Source organism: Acomys minous (genome assembly GCF_964271855.1).
Source record: "Acomys minous genome assembly, chromosome: 11".
In the NCBI taxonomy this organism is placed as follows: domain Eukaryota; kingdom Metazoa; phylum Chordata; class Mammalia; order Rodentia; family Muridae; genus Acomys; species Acomys minous.
In genome coordinates, this window is record NC_140492.1 from 29,252,946 (window position 1) to 29,274,479 (window position 21,534).

Sequence of the window (21,534 nt, forward strand, 5' to 3'; positions counted from 1 at the left end):
GGTACCTGCAAAGGTGACTTGGCACTCCCAAAAGCTGCGAAACTTACAACTCACAGTCTAGCTAGTTCAATATAGACCCTTTCCATGTGTGACATCCTGCCAAGCTTTCACCTCACAAACTTGAGGTGCTCAGCTTTTTTTGTTTTTTGTTTGTTTCATTTTTCTTTTTAGATTTTACAAGACAGGGCTTCTTTTTGTAGCCCTGGCTGTCCTGGAACTCACTTTGTAGATCACGCTGGCCGAGAACTCACAAAGATATGCCTGTCTCTGTCTCCTAAGTGCCGGGATTAAAGGTACCTGCCACCACTGCCTGGCTAGCTCAGTTGTTTTTAACCTGTCATATATAACATACAATGCCTTAGATCCTGCTTCCAAGTGAGAGAAAAATCTGGCCCTGTTACTTCGACTAAGCTGCAAGCAACAGAAGGCCTTGCCTTTTTAGGAGAAATTTAGAAAAATATTTCTTTTAATAAAACAGTATTGTGTTTCAAATCTGTCTGTTTGCTTGTTTCCAAGACATATAATAAAGAGAAATAAATATGAGAGTGGGAATGATAAAGAGATATATCTGTACCCACTTTGATTGACTATTTATGCTTACTCTGACAGACTATTTTCTATTTAATTTCAGCTAAATTTGAAGGTTAATCATTCTGCTAATAACAAAAATAAAGTCTTTTTAGAAATTATTGTGCACTGTGAGCATTCAAAGTTCTAGAACATCTTAATGAAACATAGAAATAGAAACTTCCTTTTATACATTATTTCTTTTCTTTTTGATATTATAATTACACCACTTTTCCTTCCCCTTTCCTTTCTTAAAACCCACCCATATTTATCTCCTTGGTCTCTTTCATATTCATGCCTTCTTTTTTCATTAGTTGTTGCCACATTGTTACACACATATATATGTATATGCACATACATTTCTAAATACATAAATACAGATGGCTCAGTCTGTATAATGTTACTTATCACTCAAAAATATGTTATTGTCATGATACTCAGGAAGAAACAGCCTTGTCTCTTCTCCCTGGCACTATCTACTTTCTGGGGTTTACAGACTATTCTAAGTGGTCTTGTAGCAATAACAGTTTTGACTTTAGGACCAAAGCAGAAGAGTCAGGGGATCATGAACAAAATCCTCTAAAACCACCAGCTATGACAGAATCTCCCTCTCTGAAGGCCTTTCTACTACCTACTTTATCATAATCAAAAAAGTCAGATTACATAGAGTCTTGAATAGAGAGATGATGATTACAATGCTGTAGGCGCTATACATCTGCAGTCCTGAATGCAGGATAAAATGGAGGCAGACCGACAACTGATTCTACCAGTTCTTTCTAAGATTTCATAGATTTTTTTCTCACGCATTGGTTTTTATTAATTTAGTATATGACAATAGCTTTTTTATAGACATTTATGTCTATAGAGTGGATTTTTGTGGTGTCATCTCATAATTTCTAATACTTTATCGTATTGTAAATATATCTAAATGTTTATGCTTAGTTATTCATTTTTAATATTTTGATATTTTATAGAAGAGTTATATATTTTTCACATTGGTAATTTAATAGTTTAAATTATTTTTGCATCAATAAATGCTGAAACTATTTCACAGTTTCTTTTTCTTGTAATAACAGGTAATTTTTAGATACTACTTTTGCATGATTTTTATAGAGAAAAAATAGTGTATGGATTTTACACATTCAGTAGCTGAATAGACTTTAAACTTTCATATATTTTTAGTTTACCTTTATATTCTTATTTCTCCTCAATTATATTGCCAGTTTAATTTACCTTCTTTTAACTTACAGTTAAATGTGTTAAACTTCTAACTTTTTGCTTCTTGCTTATGCGAATTTTTTAATAACCAAATGCCTCAGGGCTGGAGAGATGGCTCAGTAATTAAGCATCCCAGCTTCCGTTTGGACTTTAGTTACAGCTCTCAGTAGCTACAGTTCCAGGAAATCTGCTATTTCTTCCGGCCTCTTTGTACCAGGCACATATATGCAATGCATAGAAATAACAGTCATGCAAAACACCATATACATAATATATAATACTAATAAAATATTTTTAAAAAGCACACGCCATCAACAAACTATTGATGAATTTTTCAGTAAGTATTAACTAAAAAGTAATTTGCAATTACATAATGGTGGTATAAAACATTTACATTTGGTGAGATTAAACGACAATAAAAAGAATGTAGGTGCAAAAGAGAAGACCTGGCAAATAAGAAAGACCTTGCTGTACAGGTGTAAATGGGAGACCTCAGCGTCCTGGGGTGACATGGGAAGTTAAGTCAGGAAAATCCCCGGAAAGAAACTCCACTCAACTAGTAGCCAGCCTGGCGTTCCAACAGCAAATAAAAGATAGCCACTTAAATTAGGTGGAAGATAGGACAAGTATCCAATCAGTTCTTTATCTGTGTAATTACATGTACAAACACCCATGCACACATAAAATACACACACACACACACATGGACATCCCCAAAATATAACCCTCAAATCACCCAAGAATCTCTTAGTCTAAAGAGGAAACCTGACAATTACTACAGGGTAAAAATGGAGGGTAGCTAAAATAAAAGATGGGCGAAATGTTGCCCAAAATAAGAGGAAAATAATTGGTACTAACTATAAATAAGAGACTGAAACTATTTGAAAATATAATTGTATTACATAAAACTTACCTATATGCATTAGATTTACAGATAAACCCACATTTAATCATCTCTGGGTTTTGTACTACACTAAAATAGAATACAATCATTTATTTAGAGTTTTGACTAATGACATCTTCAGTTTTTCAGGAGAATTATAATTAGATATAAAATATATCTACCGTACAGAAAAAAAATGCAGAAGGTGCTTCCAAGTCATTCACATACTTAGACTGAGAAGCTTATCACAGGGAAAGACATGCCTTACCTAGCTAAGTATACTCCTTAGTTTAATTAATTCAATGGTACATAGTAAGCATCTATCAATTCTAAAGATTCAAGTTATATGGAAGTCTGAAAGTTAGGGATGCTCAAGAAACAAACAAAGATGAGAAAGGAAAAGAAAATGGGAGAGAAAAAGATAAAAAATAAAAATCAAAGAGGGAAACATAAACTTAATTTGTGGATCTAGGAATTTTTTGTTAAAACTTCATTGGTCCTGGACAATTTAGAGATTCAATGCAATCCATATCAAAATACCTACACAATTTTTAAAAGACATTGAAATATCAATACTCAATTTCAGATGGATTAAAAAACAAAGAATAGCTAAAGCAATCCTGTACAATAAAAGTTCCTCCAGAGGAATCTCCATTCCTGATCTCAAGCTGTGCTATAGAGCAATAGTAATTAAAACAGCATGGTACTGTCAAAGCAACAGGCTGGTTGACCAATGGAATAAATTAAAGAACCAGAAATAAATCCACACAGATAGAGTCATTTGATTTTTTACAAAGAAGCCAAATCTATTCAATGGAAGAAGGATAGCATCTTCCAAAAATGGTGCTTGTCTAACTGGATGTATACATATAGAAAGATGCAAATAGATCCATATATATCACCATGCACAAAAGTCAAGTCCAAGTGGATTAAAGACATCAACATAAAACCAGACAGACTAAATCTGTTAGAAAAAAGTGGGGAAAAGCCTGGCACAGAAGACAACTTCCTGAATAGAAGTCCAACAGCCCAGGCTCTAAAGTCAACAATTAATAAATAGGACCTCATGAGGCTGAGAAGCTTCTGTAAGGCAGGAGACACTGTCAACAGAACAAAGCAACAGGCTACAGACTAGGAAAAGATCTTCACTAACCCTACATCTGACAAAAGTCTAATATCCAAAATACATAAGGAGCTCAAGAAATTAAACACCACCAAATCAACTAACCCAGTTAAGAAATGGGGCTCAGAATTAAACAGAGAATTCTCAACAGAGGAATATCAAATGGTTGAAAAACACTTAAAGAAATGCTCAATGGGGCTGAGAGATGGCTTAGTGGTTAAAAGCGCTGCCTGCTCTTCCAGAGATACTGAGTTCAATTCCCAGCAACCACATGGTGACTCACAACCATCTGTAATGTGATCTGATGCCCTCTTCTGCAGATAAAGTACTCATATACAATAAATAAATAGATTTTAAAAAAAGAAAGAAATGCTCAATATCCTTAGTCTTCAGAGAAATGCAAATGAAAACGAGTCTGAGATTCCATCTTTTGCTTTCCAGAACGGCTAAAATAAAAAACTCTAGTGACAGCACATGCTGGCGAGGATGTGGAGAAAGGGGAACACTACCTCATTGCTGGTGGGAATACAAACTTGTACAACCACTTTGAAAATCAATCTGACACTTTCTCAGAAAACTGGGAATAGGACTACCACAAGACCCAGATATTCCATTCCTTGGAGTACCCAGAAGATGCTCCACCACAAGGGCATATGCTCAACAATGTTCATAGCAGCCTTATTTGTAATAGTCAGAACCTGGAAACCACCTAAATGTCCCTCAGTCAAAGAATGGATAAAGAAACTATTGTACATTTCACTATGGAATACTACTCAGCTATTAAAAATGAGGAAATCCAGAAATTTGTGGGCAAATGGATGGAACTAGAAATGATCATCCTGAGTGAGTTAACCCAGACCCAGAAAGACTCACATGGTATATACTCATTTATAATTGGACACTAGCCCAAAAGGGATGTCCCATCAAAATCTTCATTTACCAGGAAATTGAGATAGATGCAATGCAGACTTCCTATTAGTACTCTAAGTAAGGGTGTATGGGAGAATGGGGAAATAAAAGGATCCAGAAGTTCCTAGAAACCTACAAGAAAAACATCATGATTGGCAGATCTGGACCCAGGGAGGTCTGCTCAAGCTACAGCACCAACCAAGGACAATACATTGCAGTAAACATTGAACCCCTGTTCAGAACTAGCCAATGGACAGGGCATTCTCCACAGTTGTGTGGAGAGTGGGGACTGACTTTGACATGAGCTCTGGTGCCCCTTATTTGACCACTTCCCCTGGTTTAGGAAGGCTGGTGGCACTCAGAGAAATTATAAGCAGGCTCTCAGGATAAGCGGTCTATGAGGATGAGAACTGATAGTCTGTGACCATATGATGGGGGAGGAGGTCCCACTCTGTCCCAGATCTAGGAGAGGGTAATAGGGTGAAAGATGGAGGGAAGAAGGAATGAGAGGATACAAGTGAAGGGATAATAACTTAGATGTTATCTGAATAAATTAATTAAATTAAAATTAAATAATTATAATATTAATTACAATATTAAATGATACACATTCAGAAATTATTCAGAAATATTTAAGATACAATATTCAAAAATATTATAACATTTTGTAAAATAATCAAACTTAATAAGATCAAATAAAAACATTTTTGTAATAAATATGTTTATAAATATTATACATATTTAAAAACCTGAATTTCACTGCAGAAGTCTTAGGAATTGAAATTACTCACTTTTATATTAGGTAGATAAGATTTAGGTTGATTACTCTTTCATATGCTTAACAATAAGTATGCTATCACTAGAGGAGTCTATGATCACATACTTCAAATAAGTTTCAAATATCTGTCACTTAAACATTTGCTCCAATGCATAGAAGTTTTATTTAATTGCAAAATATATTTTAATATATTAGTTATACTTTACTACCCTATTTTATCATCTTGAAGATTTGTTATCAATTATTTTTAATATAGTTGAAAAGACAGGATATCTTCAATATAGGCAAATGATGTGTACACTAAGATATCAGTTAGTCTACGTTTGTAACCTTTGTATTAAAAAAGAAAGAGTAGCACAGGAAATCTGTAATCTTTTCTTGGAAGAGGTGGCAACTGAAAGCTAGTGCTTCATATGGAGTTTCTTCATTAATGGATTAAAAGTTACTGTGAAAATAAAATGGTTCTTCAGACTGAATAGAGCAAAGAGAAAGTAATTACAACCACAAAGATCATCCTTAAATATAAGGAATTCATGAACCGAGAAACCTCAAGGTCATTTAGCTCTTTTCAAAGCCTGTAACTGTTAGTTAGTGGGCCTACCTATTTTAATCATTGGTTCTTGTTGAATCATACCTTCACATTACAATGGCAAATATGGCATTTACAGAGCCCATTCAGCAACAGGTAGATGTAGGCGTGTATTTTCTATCTACTTTATTGGGGTTCCTTATACCTCTACCTCCCTTCACCCCAATCCATTCCAATGCCCTAACACCAGATAGGAGAGAAATAAAGTTAGTGGGGAGAGTGGGGCTTAGGTCTCATAGGCCACTTCCTGCTGATTAGGGTTGTTGGGTTCTTTGAGGCAAGACCTGTCTTTGTTACAGGATATCTCCAACTAATTATCAAACTTCAAAAACAGAAACCAGGAGCAGCAATGGGGAGCAATGGCCTTCTTGCTTTGATCCCCTTTTCTCTCTCCAGGCTCTGAGGTTTATTGTTCTCCAGAGTCCACACAATTAAACTATCTGCAGCTAGCGAGGACTGCTCCTCTCTCAGAGACTGCAGGAGGAAAACAGTCGGCTGCAGAGAGACAATCTAAAGAAGCCTCATATTCTATACCTGGGATTAAAACAAGAACATGTTTACATAGCATAGCAGAGTTTTTAAAGACACCAAAACTTCCACTACAGATAGATAGGCAGTGTGCATTCAAGAATAGTTTAAGTTTTAGTTTATTTGAAGTTTTCAAGTTCTTCAATGAACATAAGTTGTATGATGATAGAGACTAAGACTAATAAGCTAATTAGTTCACATTGCTAATATTTGCAGGTAAGATTAGATGTTCTTGGTCAGATGGTTCTAAATGAGAAATCCTGACAACTTACAGTGAAACACAACGGAACCTGACAAGCTATGGCCGAAGAGTTCGTAGAAAATAAACTAGTAAAAAGCAGCCCTCTTATGCATGTCAGGCAATATGAATTTAAATTCATTGAGTGTACACATGGTAGTGCAAAAAGAAACCCATTTTCCACTGGAGAATAACTTTTAATATTTATGACTTCTTTTGTATTCTTTTGGATATAAGAGATTAAGAAGCCCTAAATACAATATTTTGTTCTTAAATTTTGTCCCTATTTCATACTCACTTTTTGGGACTTTGAATTTACAAATTATTGCTGAAGAATAACCTGAGCAGAAAACAGCTTCATAAATTGTAAATAACTTAATCAAAAAGTATTACTGTCTATACTTATAGATATAGTATAGATCTATACTTACAAATATATACCGTATCACTGTTTCTATGGGAATTTTTTCTAAAGAAAGGAGTATTTTTTAACAAAAACAATATCACAGCACTTATTATCACCAGATAAGGGGCACTAGACAATACAAATAAACATTTCAGGCTATTCTAGGAGAAGGAGATAGCTTTAAAAACACTGAACTGCCTTCTCAACTTCTCCAGTGTATGAACACTTCTGGTTGGAAACACTTTGGAGAATAGTAATATTATTTCCTTTTAACATGATCTGACCCAGGTGTTTTCTTGACTTTGTTTTCAAATGAATCTCTTTGCATCACCTAATATAAGGTCCAGGTATTTGTCAAAGCCAATAACACAACCCTCTATCCTCATGTTCACTTGCCCATACAGCCACACCTGAATTTGAGATCTATTTTGCAAGTATATGAAGATGAGGTTCATGGGCAGCACCATGCTAGGATACACCATGCCTGAAGGCACAAAGAGAAAGGGGTATTTAGGTTTTATCCCTTTTCAAGTCTCTGAATGGTGTTGAAGACCATATAGCTTAGTCTTGCAATTAAGTTTAGTTGGTTAGGGGTTAAGATATTTTTAGATTAAGATAGCAATGAAACATGATAGATATTGATTTTCATTCAGAAATTTACACCCAACAAGATAAGAAAGATGTTTTCTTCAAGTTTGACAAATACAAATAGCCAAATCACTATATATATAAAACTCCTGATTGTCTCATGGTTCTTCCAGCTGTACATAGTTTATTTTACTCATGTGTAATAATATAAATGCATGTGTTAAAATTAATTTTAAAAATTCAAATAAAAAACAGAAAACAACAACAACAACAACAACAACAACAACAAAAAAAAACCCCACAAAAGCTCCTTTCTAATAATCCTGAAATCCAGCTCGGACATTCTGAAAGTACTGCTTTTCTGTTTCTGGGCCCTAACCTACCTACCCAATTCAGAGCTCATCAATTACATACAGAAAGTGAGCTAGAGTTGAACCAGTAAATTTCAAAAATGACATTAATCCTGATAGTGTATTCTAAACTGAGCCATATAGTTCTTAGTGGTCCCCTAGAGTCCAAAACCACAATGTTTATTTAAATGCCACTGTTTTTACACAAGCCAGAAATGAAACTAGATGTGATATCTCTTAGGGAGTCTGACTTTTCTTATACCTCATATTTGCCTTGAAAAGATTTGCACATATCCACAGATAATAGATAAAATAGCATAAAATGTTTCTGAAAATATACGTTGTGGAAAAAAAGATGAAATCTATAATGAGAATATTAGCAGATTGCTTACATAACTATTTTCACCTTTACCAAACGTAAATCGCCACCAGCTTTTGGTGGAACTTTTCCTTTTGGTGTACATACTTATATCTACTACATCAGCAGAGCAATTAGGAACTGTTATTAGTTAATTAACATGTGCATAAGCCAATCGAGTTTTAAAATTTAATATTTTCTGTTTCACAGGCAAAAAATGTTTCTAAGTCCTCAATTTTAAACACTATGATTATACTGAATGAAGCCATACTTGGTTTCCAAACCAAAATTCATGAAATTGGAGCTCATAGCACTCATAGTATTACTATAATTTTAATAACAATTTAATACAAAGTTATGTATTCTGGTTACCACCCCCCCACCCATGATTTTCTTATTTTTCTCTTATCCGTGTATGTGATCCTTTCTTCCTTATAAATCTTTCTCCTGAATTTATTAATTTTTGGTTTTATTTAGTGATCCATAGACTTCAACCAAAGCCATCTGTGTGATCCAGTATTTGGAAAAACCATCAGAACTTAGTGGAGCCAACAGTGGCTATACAAGTACATACTACACTTCCATCTCACTAGAAATCTGCTCATTGCCCATAGAGCAACTGCAAGTGGGAAAGTCACATGAGCCCTTCTTTCTATATTGCTGACTGGTAGGAATGTATAACTGATGTTGAGTACAAACAATGATAGCTTTGTGAGCTCATAATTAATACCATGCTTAAAAGATCACACTTCTCAACTCTCCTCCATACCTTCTGGCACTTACATAAATTTGTACACTATCCTGCAAGGTTCCTTGAGCTTTAAGTGGGTAGAGTTAATGGCTTATCTAGGACTGAGCACTGAATCATTCCATAGTCTCACCACCAAGTGCAGCCAAGGGTCTTTTCATTCACTACTGTTTGCTTTAAGAAACCAGGAGAAATTAGCCTAAAAGTATATACCTTCTACTGGCCAAGATAAATTGGAAGCAGTAATTCAAAATTAAAAGAAAAAGATCACTTCCCCATCAGTCCTCTCTGAAATTTATTCATCTATGCTGATTCATATTTGAAGAATTTTTTAAGAGTTGGGTTTCAGAAGTCTATCTTGCTCAAAAGAACATTTAATGTCGGGTCTTAATGCTAGTCCATTCCATTTATGACTATGTCATAAATCAGGGCGATTATTGGCCCCATTGTAGAAATTGAATCTGATGAGGTTTTTAACTCTACTTCTTATAGAATGGGATCATATGAAGCATTGCTAATGTGCTTTTTTGGGGGAAAGATTTCATTTTCAAGATCTTTTCAAGTGCATTAGAGAAAGTGGTTTAATTTTGAAATTGTGCTATGGGAGACTTGGTCTCACTGTGTTTGGTTTGGAGAAGATTTGAAGCAAATTTTAAATGAAAAGGCACTCTTGAACAATAAAAAATGTAAATGGTTTTTTATTACTTAACTTTCACATAAGAAGAAAGCAAGTTTTGATATTCCTAGTTTCAGATTTTAAGTGAGTCTTTCAGTTAGTTATTTTTTCAAAGATCTGTTAGCAATTAATGCCTGTGTTAATAACGGAGTCTTTTTCTTCAGTTGTGTAGCCACTAATAAGTTGCCCATGCTCAAGCATATAACCTTTCACCCACTCATGCTCAAGAAAATCTAATTAAACTCAGTGGATCACACAGCATAAAAATAAAAGATGGACTTATTGGGAAGTAAAAGGACTTTACAGGGAGGAGAAGGAGAACAAGAGAGGGGAATTGTGCTGAAAGAGAGGAATATTCATTAATGCATGAATTAAAGTGTCAAAAAATTTAAAAAGTAGAGTTGTGTATTCAATAAATAAAGTGTTCTGTTTTAGAGAATATGATCTAGGCAGCTGATGTTTAACAGTGATCATATTCATCAACATCTTCATATGTTGACTTCTAGGTTCTGAGACTAGAGCCAAGTCTCCGGCAATTTTTACTTTCTCCTTCTGCATAGCAAAAAAGGAATAATACACCCAGTTTACTTAAAGGGTACCCAGCAGTATTTGTGCTGTGAGAAACATTCAAACTACACCCCATGATTTTATAAGTGAAATTATCATCTAATGCATCAAAAATGACACCTAAAACTCTATAGGTAATTCAGTAAAATTTTTCTATAAAATAACTAAACCTGAGGTTCACAATGAGTCTCTGCTGATCTGTTTATTACTGGAGAATGTATGGCACAAGCAAAACAGGACGTCTTACATCATGCAGAATGCCAAACTGGAACCTCCGAAAGGTAGGCAAGATAGTATTTTCCACGTGAAGACGCTATGCAAGACTGCCTTGTTCTCAGTGGGATGAAAAAGAGGCTTGTCCTATCCCTGTGCTCCACTGCTATGGAGGTCTACTTCAGAATTCAGGAAAATGAAATATCTTCACTAGAGTAGAAATATCTCTTTTCCATGTCACTCTGAATGACATCAAAACCACAAAAGTGAAGTGAACAAATGATTCAGAAGAGTTCAGACAGAATTGTATAGAGTGTCTCAGAAGTGCTGCAGAGACAAGGCTACTTTGCTAGGAACTTCCCTCAAGAGGATTTTCTTTCTGAAAGTCCAGTGTTAATGATCAGAATGCAGTCAGAGAGGCAGGTAGCCTAGTACTGTAAGCCAAAGAAAAGTGGATGTGGAGTTTATATCTGCTTATAAGTGAGATATACCATGCGGGTCTTTCTGGGTCTGGGTTACCTCACTCAGGATGATCGTTTTTAGTTCCAACCACTTACCTGCAAATTTCACGATTTCCTTGGATCCAGACAGATACTGAGACTCACAGCAGATCTCTGGGCAGAGCTCTGAAAGTCATATGGAAGAGTTTGTGTGTGATTGTTTGTATGTCTTTGTGGTGGGATAGGGAGATTGGTAGGACCTGGAGGCATCAGGAGCTTCACAAGAGGACATTCAAAGCCACAAGATCTGGACCCAAGGGGACCTGCACAAATTGATACACTAAGCAAGGACATGGTATGCAGAGAATCTGGACTCCCTATTCAAATGAAGCCACCAGTGGACAGCTCATTCTCCACATCAGGGGTGAAGATGGGGATGGGGTGGTGGAGTGGTGATGGAACTGCCTCAGATGCGAACTCTGGTGCAGCCAGTTTGATCACCTGCCCTTGGTGGGTGGGCACACAGAGAAAGGAGGCCAGATTATTCTGATGAGACCTGATAGGCTATGGTCAGATGGTGGAGGAGCAGGGAGGAGAGCCTCCTCTGTCAGAAGTCTAGGGAAGGGGAATAAGGCAGAAGGGGAAGGTAGGGTGGGAGCTGGAAGATAAAAGCCTAGCGAGGGTATAACAATGATGATGTAATGTGAATAGCATATATATATATATATATGTGTGTGTGTGTGTGTGTGTGTGTGTATGTATGTGTGTGTGTATGTATGTATGTATGTATGTATGTATGTATGTATGTGTGTGTGTATGTATGTATACCAAGTGAGTCTTTGCTTTGTTTCCTAGATAATATAACTCAAAACATAAAATGCATTGGGCTCACACTCTCTAAATGACTCTCATTTGTGCTTCTGTCCTGTCTTTACTCCTTGTTAGAAGATATTACTTTCTAAATATAGAATATTACCATTTCCCAGTCAATGGTCTAAAGGCTCTTTCACAATATGTGAGGCCAATGTATCCACTCTCCTTTTACTTTTCAAAGTGCTGTCTCTGAACCATCAGACCGCCTTCTGGCTCCACTGCCTTCTGTAAAGTTGAGAATCTCTATTCTAATAGGATGTAATTGTTGTGCAAATTCCATTTTGAGACAAAGGAATGGAAACTCTAAAAGTAGAATATGAAATAAAATGGCATTTAGGAAAAGTAATTAATCTGTATAATGGAAAGAAAATTTACATTGGCTTTATAACTCTGTACCTTATCACTTATTTGAAAAAAATTGAGGTGTTAGGGAGAGGGCACAATGGATATTGATTGGTTCATGACCTGCAAACATTAGGAATTGAGGTCAAGTTATCAATGCCCATGCAAATGTCAGGAAGTATAGCCTGTATCTCCAGCATGGAGGGGTGGAGAGGAAGGGGCTGTGAGGCTGGAATCAGCACGTTTTCAGAAGAGTGAGAAAGCCTGTTTAAGGCTCTGACATTGTGAATGATAGGGGAAGACACTAAATGCCCTGTTTTGAGCTCAGCAGACTTTTGCACCAACACATTCATGTGTGTGCAACGCACCCATCAGAAAAGGGAAAGAATGTTTGTGTGCTGTGTGTGTGTGCATGAGAGAGAGAGAGAGAGAGAAAGGGAGAGAAAAAAAAAAGAGAGAGAGAGAGAGAGAGAGAGAGAGAGAGAGAGAGAGAGAGAGAGATGAAGATACATTTTTTATCTTCTTTGTAGAAGATAAGCATCTAATAAGGAAAAGGTATGACTGGTTTATCTAAGTGCTTATATCTATTCATACTGTGACATGAATTAACCCTACATATAAATGTATAGGATTATAAAATTCATAAATTATACTAGTGTCTGTTTTATTTGAATGATTATCATTAAAATTTATTCTGTAGGCAATTACTTTCTAATTTTATTACAAAAGTCATATTGAATTAATAATATTTTCTAAGTAATATTTTGAATGAAGCAGAGGTGATAATTTCAAAAATTATACAGCTGTAATTCAAATAAAGCAAGTAACAATGCTTATGAGTAATTTTTCAAATATTATATTATATAATTATAAAAATTGTAAAGAAGTCTAAATTGTCTTTACTTTGTTACTAATTAGAGATAGGAATAAGTAACCATTGGACATAGATTGACAGAGTAGAAAATAAAATCAGAAAGTAGGTGACATTCATGTAAAGTTCCCTGACATAATAAAAACTAAAAGTTCCTCATAAAATTCTAATGTAACTAAGTAGCCACAAATACATCTGTACACATCTGTATTATCCTGATAAAATATAATTTAAAGTTGGCTATTTAATTTTTTTCTCATATTTTAACTGAAATTGTATTAATTTTAAAATGTAAAAATATCAACTAATGATTTCAATAGAGCAGCAATGATATTCATGAGATTCATTTATGAAAAGTAATTCACTTACCATGGTATCCTAGAATTTATAATTAAAAGACAGAATTGTACCACTTCAAACTGTTAAATACGATTTTATTCTCCACACCTGTCAATGTGCTGTAAGAATTTGGAGTGTGTGTGTGTGTGTGTGTGTGTGTGTGTGTGTGTGTGTGTGTGTATGTTTAAATTCTTGAGTTTTTTCATATCAACACAATAATAACCATATACAACTTTAAAAAATAAAACACGTAACAATTATGTACCTCTATCATTTACTAACCTATAATTTTGAGTTTGTTTTCATTTTTAAATTAAGCAATAAAACATATTTGTGTTTCCCCAGAAATAAGTAAAATTCAGAGAATAAAGCACATAGTACGTCAAGTCTGATGCTACTTTACAAGTAAAATGTTTTCAGAAAGTGGTCAAATTAAATGTGTTGATGATTAGTAACATATTTTACATATTTAAAAATTAATTGCTGAATATATAGTAATGGGTTATACTACAAGAATATTTCTGAGAGTAGCAGAATTTTTCTCAATAGCTATAAGTACTTGAAACTAGGAGACTAACAAAACCACCCTGCAGCAGTGTCTTTTGGGTTCTTGCTCATGAATTAAAAGAGTGAAATTTGCAGAACACAAGACTACAGAGGCTGCATTTTAGATGATATTTATTACAGATTCATAGATAGGAGTTTGAGAGAGATGCAGAACCGTGGCACTTGAGATCATCAAGAGAACAGGGCGGCCACAAGGTGGGTCAACAGGATGGTTTAGGGAAAGGAACATCAGAAAAATTGTCATAAAGACCAAAGTGTACCAGAGAAGTTGACTTAGCCTCCGGCAAGTATGAGAGAGGAAGAAAGAGAGAGAGAGAGAGAGAGAGAGAGAGAGAGAGAGAGAGAGAGAGAGAGAGAGAGAGAGAGAGAGAGACAGAGAGACAGAGACAGACAGAGAGACAGAGACAGAGAGAAACAGAGAGACAGTAACAGAGAGATAGACAGAGAGACAGAGAGGGAGACTGAAGTTAAAGAAAAGAAAATTTTATTTTGAATAAAGATTCAGAATGGTGGGCAAACATAATTTACCCACCTGCTTCCTAGGATGTGTACTGCAGAGCAGAAATTCAGAAAGGAATAACTATTTCGTCTATATCTATAGAATAGCTTAAGGTGAACCTGCCTTGATGAGAAGTCATCCCTTGGCTAGATAAATGACCAGCATGCTAGATTAAGTCTCAGGGAGAGTGCAATGACATTTCTCTACCAGACACAAATGTCATTTTTTAAATTTTTATTTTCAAAAAGAATTTATTCATAATACATCCCAATTGTTATCCCCTCACTTGTATCTTCTTTCTTTCCCCTCCCTTCTTCTTTCCCTCTATTCCCACGCTGTGGACATCTGACAGAAGGGAACCTCTTCCCCCGCCATATGACCACAGCCTATCAGGTCTCATCCAGATAGCCTGCTTTTCTTTCCTCTGGGTGCCACCAGGCCTCCTCACCAGTGGGAAGTGATCAAACAGAAGGCACTAGAGTTCATGTCAGTGGCAGTCCTCGCTCTCCACACAGCAGTGGAGAATGAGCTGTCCATTGGCTAGAATTGAATGGGGGAGTATCTAGATTTATTGCATACATTGCTCTTGGTTGTTACAGTAGTTTGCTGCAGGCCCTCCTGGGTCCAGATCCACCAGCCTTGATGGTCTCCAGGTGGGGCTCCTGGATCCTCTGGGTCCTTCTGTCTCCCCATTTTTCCATACCCCTCTCACCTGAAATCCAATAGCGAGCCCAACATCTGTCCCAATTCCCTGCTGAGTGAAGACTCTCAGAAGACATCAATGTTGGGCTAATGTCCACTTATAAGTGAATATATACCATGCGTCTCTGTTCTGGGTCTCAGTTATCTCATTCAGGATGATCATTTCTAGTTTTGTCCATTTGCCTGCAAATTTCAAAATCTCCTTGTTTTTAATAGCTGAGAAGTATTCCATAGTGTAAATGTACCATGATTTCCTTGTCCATTCTTTGGCTGATGGATGTCTATGTTGTTTCTAGAGTCTGGCTATTACAAATAAGACTGCCCTGAGCACAGTTGAGCAAATGTCCTAGTTGTGTGGTGGAGCATCTTGTGGGTATATGCCAAGGAGTGGAATAGGTGGGTCTTGAGGTAGCCCTATTCCCAGTTTTCTGAGAAAGTTCCCGATTGATTTCCAAAGTGGTTGTATTAGTTTGCACTCCTATGAACAATGGAGGAATGTTCGTTACCCTTTCTCCGCATCCTCGCCAGCATGTGGTGTCACTTGATTTTTGATCTTAGCCATTCTGATGGGTGCAAGATGGAATCTCAGAATTCTTTTGATTTGCATTTCTGTGACGACTAAGGAGGTTAAGCATTTCTTTTTTTATATTATATTTTATTTTTTGGCATATGCATTTATATTATTACATCTAAGTAGAAAAATTACATATAGCAAGAAGAACCACAAAGCAATCAGGGATCATATAAATGTCACATTCATGGTGGTTTTGCTAATTGCATTTAGTCACCTTGTAGAAAACATCTTTCCTATCTTGGTGAGTCTAAAAGTCTGAATGAGAATCAATATCTATCATATTTTATCTCTGTCAGCAGCCATTCAATATTCTTCTGTTGAGAATTCTCTCTTAATTCTGAACCCCATTTCTTAACTGGGTTATTTGGTTTAGTGGTATTTAATTTCTTGAGTTCTTTATAGATTTTAGATATTAGCCCTTTGTCAGATGTAAGGTTGGCTGAAGAATCTCCATCCATTATCTCAAGCTGTATTATAGAGCAACAGTAGTTAAAACAGCATCGTACTGGCATAGAAACAGGCTAGTTGATCATTGAAATCAAATTGAAGACCCAGTAATAAATCCACACCACTATTGATGCTTGGTTTTTGACAAAGAAGCCAAATACGTACAATGGAAAAAAGATAGCATCTTCAACAAATGGTGCTGGTCTAATTGGATGCCTTCATGTAGAAAAATGCAAGTAGACCCATACTCATCACCATGCACAAAACTCAAGTCCAAGTAGATTAAAGACCTCAACATAAAACCAGATATAGTAAATCTATTAGAAGAAAAAGTGGGGAATAGCCTTGAATTCATTGACCCAGGAGACAACTTCCAGAACAGAACAAAAACAGCCCAGGCTTTAAGATCAAAAATTAATAAATGGGATCTTAATGAGACTGAAAATCTTCTGTAAGGTAAAGGACATTGTCAGCAGAACAAAGCTACAGCCTACAGACTGGGAAAAGATCCTCATAAATGACATTCTTTTGGCTAAGAGGCAACAGCTTTCCCTTAGCAAGCTTTCTATTGCTGTAACAACTTACACACCTTCAGTGACAAACTTGATCCTCTGAAGTATCATTGCTATTGGATGCTAAGAGAAGGAAAATCAGAAACGTGAGAATACAGACCATATTATCCTTTCAACTACATATACGATCATGCTACAGTGGCATATTAACCTTAGCCTATTGCACGATTCCCAATATGTTAAAAAAAATGTCCTGTTCTTATCAACTCTGTCAAACTTGAGACATAATGAATTAAATGGGTACATCAATAAGCTTTGTTTTTAATACAAAACAAATAATCCCAAGTGACCGTTATACAATGGGTCAGATTTAATATGAATCTAAGCTTAAAAACCAGTAAATGAACTCATATCTTGAGACACATACTTTCATTTATGCTGAAATGAGTTCTCCAACCAAAGGAGAGCAGTTTCTCTACAAAATTTCAAAGCAAATGTATGTTAAATATTTTCTGTATTCAAATGTTTTCCTTTCTATGTGAAGGTGGTCACCTTTATCTGTTAAATATTTTTTAACATTTAATTTTTTCTTGTATTATCCAAGTGAAAATCGGAGTACACAAACAATTCACATTCCATATCATAAAGAGAAAATAATGAACAAAATTTTTCCAACTGTGTTTACAGCTCAGAGAATTTAAAGTTTACGAGAAATGTAAACATAAGCCAAAGGAGAGATTGCCTGTCTGCAAATTCGTGCTTTCCAAGTTGAGGACAGGCAAACATGGACTTGATTATTGTCTAAGTAAGTTTAGAAGAAGAGATAAAGAAATATAGTACACCCACCCTTTCATTTTTACTTCTGTACTTAACATTTAAAATTCATTTTTGGAGTTGTATTTTTTTTTATCAACCTGAAATACATTTGTGTACATGTCTCAAATTCTGAACACATCCATAAACATATATTTTCAAGAACACCACCCAAAGCATTCTTCTAGTGTTATTCCTTTCTATTGTGGTCTTAAAATTCTACCAGCAAATTCACAGGTTTGCTCTTTAAAACTGACAACAATTGAAAGTGCTTTTTAAATTACTTGTGAGTGAAATGTGATGGGTTGTGGAAAATGTCACAGAAGTTTTCTACAACTTGTATTTTCAGATGTGAAGTATTTGAAAGAGGAGGACGCTAACCGAAAGACCTTCACTGTCAGCAGTACGCTGGATTTCCGAGTGGACCGTAGCGACGACGGAGTTGCAGTCATCTGCAGAGTAGACCACGAGTCCCTCAATGCCACCCCTCAGGTAGCCATGCAGGTGCTAGAAATACACTGTAAGTAAACCCAGCCCCAACCTGTTTCTGCCTGCACCTCATTTCTTTATATGTATTTAAAAATCAGTTTTTTAATTGTATGGTATTGCAGCAAACGTGCGCAAACCTATCCCCAATAGTCTCCATTACATGTAGAGGGAAGAGTCTTTTATCTGAGTGTGGGTCCAAACGGTGAAGGAAAATAAAGGACATTTCAGAGTTTCATCCTCTTAATTATGATGAGCGTTGTAGCTTGATGTGCAGATGCGGAGGAGAGGGTGGACAGGATGAGTGGAGTTACATCACAATAGCTTAGTTACTTGAAGCTTGCTTTGCCTTGTTTTTATCCTCTACATGATATATTTTAGTCTCTTTGAATGCAGGGGGCACTTCTACTGTACCCGTAATTATCACTTACATTTGCTGTCACAATGCTAACTGAGTGACGCTCACATATGAGTGGCAGTGCTGAAGCTTCAGGCATTGTCTCACACAGCTCAAAGCGCAGTCAGTGTCACGGGTCACAGGCTACTGTGGGGTTCAAGGAAAATAAGTCTAGTAAATAGTAGACTTATAATCTTTTACTTACAAAAGTCATAGGGATACGTAGTTACTGAAATGAAGATGAGGTCTTGGAAATACATGAGCCAAATTAAAAATGATGAAAAGATAAAAACATATTTCCTGAGTTGCCTGATATAATAAAGTGAAATTTTGGTTGCCTTTTCTAGGATGGAATTAAATCATGAGCTAGGAATTGTGTGGGAGGTGTAATTATATTATACCTTAAGATGCTGACTTTTGAACATACTGTTCTAATGTGTCTCATTGAATTTTGTTTTCATTTATTAGTCAATGATGCTTTGGTCCTTATTAAACAACAGCCAAGGGTTAGGGCCCTGAACTTAGAAAAAAAAACATACAGAAGAACAAAAGCAAAACAAGCGTATTTGTCTCCATTTTTTTTACCACCACTATAACCACAATAAAACTTTTTATCTTTTAAAAAACTATTCTAAATCCGTAAGAGAAAGGGAAAAAAGTAAATTATATCTGCAGCAACATGGTAATGAATGACAATTGCTATGCAAGAGAAATGTACCAAATGAGATGGGTAGGAAGATGAAAGCAGAGGTAAGATCCCTGTTTTGATGAGCTTACCCTACATGTAATACTGAGGAATGATTGACACGAAGCCCTGAATTAGGAGCACACCTGTTACATTTAAGACTAGAAAAATCAAGGCAATCAGGAAGGCCAGAGTAGGACCCACCCGTGCTGAATAAAGAACATTAGGAGAAAATACCAGAGATGCGTCTGAAACTATTGCAATTCTTAAGCAATCTGCATTGCATTAGGTTAGTTTTACTAGATTCTCTCCTGCTGTCCTTGCAGCAGATTGTGACACAAGCACACAAAAAGACCATACGAATTTTTTTTTCTAGTTTCAACATTTATATCAGAGTGACTTTTTGAAGGTCGCTAAAAGTGCTTAGACAGACTAAACTAGAGAATCAATTCCTGTGTTGATTTGATTATAAATGAGATAATTAATCCCTATGAGCTGGAGACAATTTAAGTCAAGTTTGTGACATTTAAAAGATTTCATTGGATGTCAATGACTATCCTATTCTATTGCTTATTTGAGCGCTGAATCTTCAACTTGCAGGAAATAGAGCAATTTGATGCATTTTGGGGACCTGGATCACCATTACAATAGTAGGACTTTAAAGATTATTTGTACTATGAGAGGAAACACTATTTGGAATGCTATTTGTCACTTACTTATCTATAATCCCAATATATGATGAACAAGATTAATGAAAACTTAGTGATAATAATTATTTATTAGCTAACTCAGGATGGGAATTTGGATCCCCGATATCCATGAGAAAGGCAAGCACAGCGGCATGCACCTGCCACCAGTGCTGAGAAAGCAACACAGGTTGATATTGCATGCTTGCAATCTAACAAGGAAAAATTAATCAGGGAAATACGGGTTCAGTAAGAGACCCTATCTCTAAAAAAATAAGGAAAAGAGTGAACTTGAGAGACATGCTGAAGTCTACTTCCAGGTTCCCTGTAATCTCATACAGGAGACAATTCCTTCAAACATACAGGCACACAAACACATACATACATACACACAGAGGAATAACAATATAAGACACAGAGGAACACATTACACAAGTAAAAAACAAAGGCACTTCTATGCTATATATTTGGAAGAAGGTTCAGGATTTGGTGTTGTCAAGAATAGAATTTTATGTACTGATGGGAATTTCAATGACTTGACTTTGAAAGCAGAAATATTAAAACACAACTAAATTTGCTATTATGAAGCACATTGACCCGGCTAAGCTTTCAATAGGTAAGTATCCTGGCTCTCATGTAACCTCAGTTTTCATTGACCTTGACCTTGGTCTCTTCTATCCCATAGTCACAGAACGACTTTACTGCCCATATTATAAAGAATAATTATGAATGTTGTAAATATTTCAGCTTAGCTGTTAGTTCCAAACATCTACTGCCAAAGTCATTTTTAAATCCTTTGAAATTAAGAACGGAGCTGTAACATCCTAGTAACTTATTTGTATTTTTTTTTAAATATGTACCACATTAGAATGTATTGCTTTGCAAATTTTTTGCTGAGTACAATTACGGAATTCCTTAACTTTTATAAAGGTTTATATGAAAGATTTCACACTCAGAGTGACTGATGAATTAAAAACGCCATCTCATTCTATCATAGATTAATATGTAAGTGTCTAGAAGGCAGAAACTGTATCAATTTAAATTATTTTCTTAGTATGAAACATATGGACTTATTTAAAAATTCAAATATAGGGACTTAATTAAAAGCAGCTGATAGTAATGCTAAATGTTCCTTTAAGGGTACAGAGCACTCCCCAGAGATGAAACACATATAGTGATTGGAGAGATCTATAGTCAGTACTAAAATTAGAGCAAAGACATCAAATGGTGCAAGCTCCATAAACTCTCAAGGTCAATACCAAAATGCCAATATTTCCACCTAGAAACAGGAGATAATCACCCCCACAGGTGTACATATATAAGGCATATGATGTACAAATGGCTACGGACTCAAATATAGGAAAATAGAAAACAGTTTTGCGAAAAGGGACGAGATGGAGTGATTAGTAAATTTATGATATTCCAATGGTACAATAGTATTCTCATTACGGATGACCTCAGAAATGGTCGCAAATGGAGAAACCCTTAGAAGAGATATCAGTTTTTTCTCTGGTGCATGAAAAAAAAAACCATATGCTTTTTAAAGTAATATACATAATAAT

General features: G+C 35.7%; 1 protein-coding gene across 4 annotated transcripts in view; it reads left to right on the forward strand.

Moving 5' to 3' along the window:
• The window catches only part of CADM2 (cell adhesion molecule 2), a 918,732-nt gene that overhangs the window by 789,444 nt on the left and 107,754 nt on the right, over nucleotides 1-21,534 (forward strand). For all 4 annotated transcript variants that reach the window (XM_084801707.1, XM_084801709.1, XM_084801708.1 and 1 more), the window contains one exon: nucleotides 18,068-18,238. In XM_084801707.1, the coding sequence (XP_084657833.1) occupies nucleotides 18,068-18,238 (171 nt within the window). The remainder of the gene's footprint in view (nucleotides 1-18,067; nucleotides 18,239-21,534) is intronic.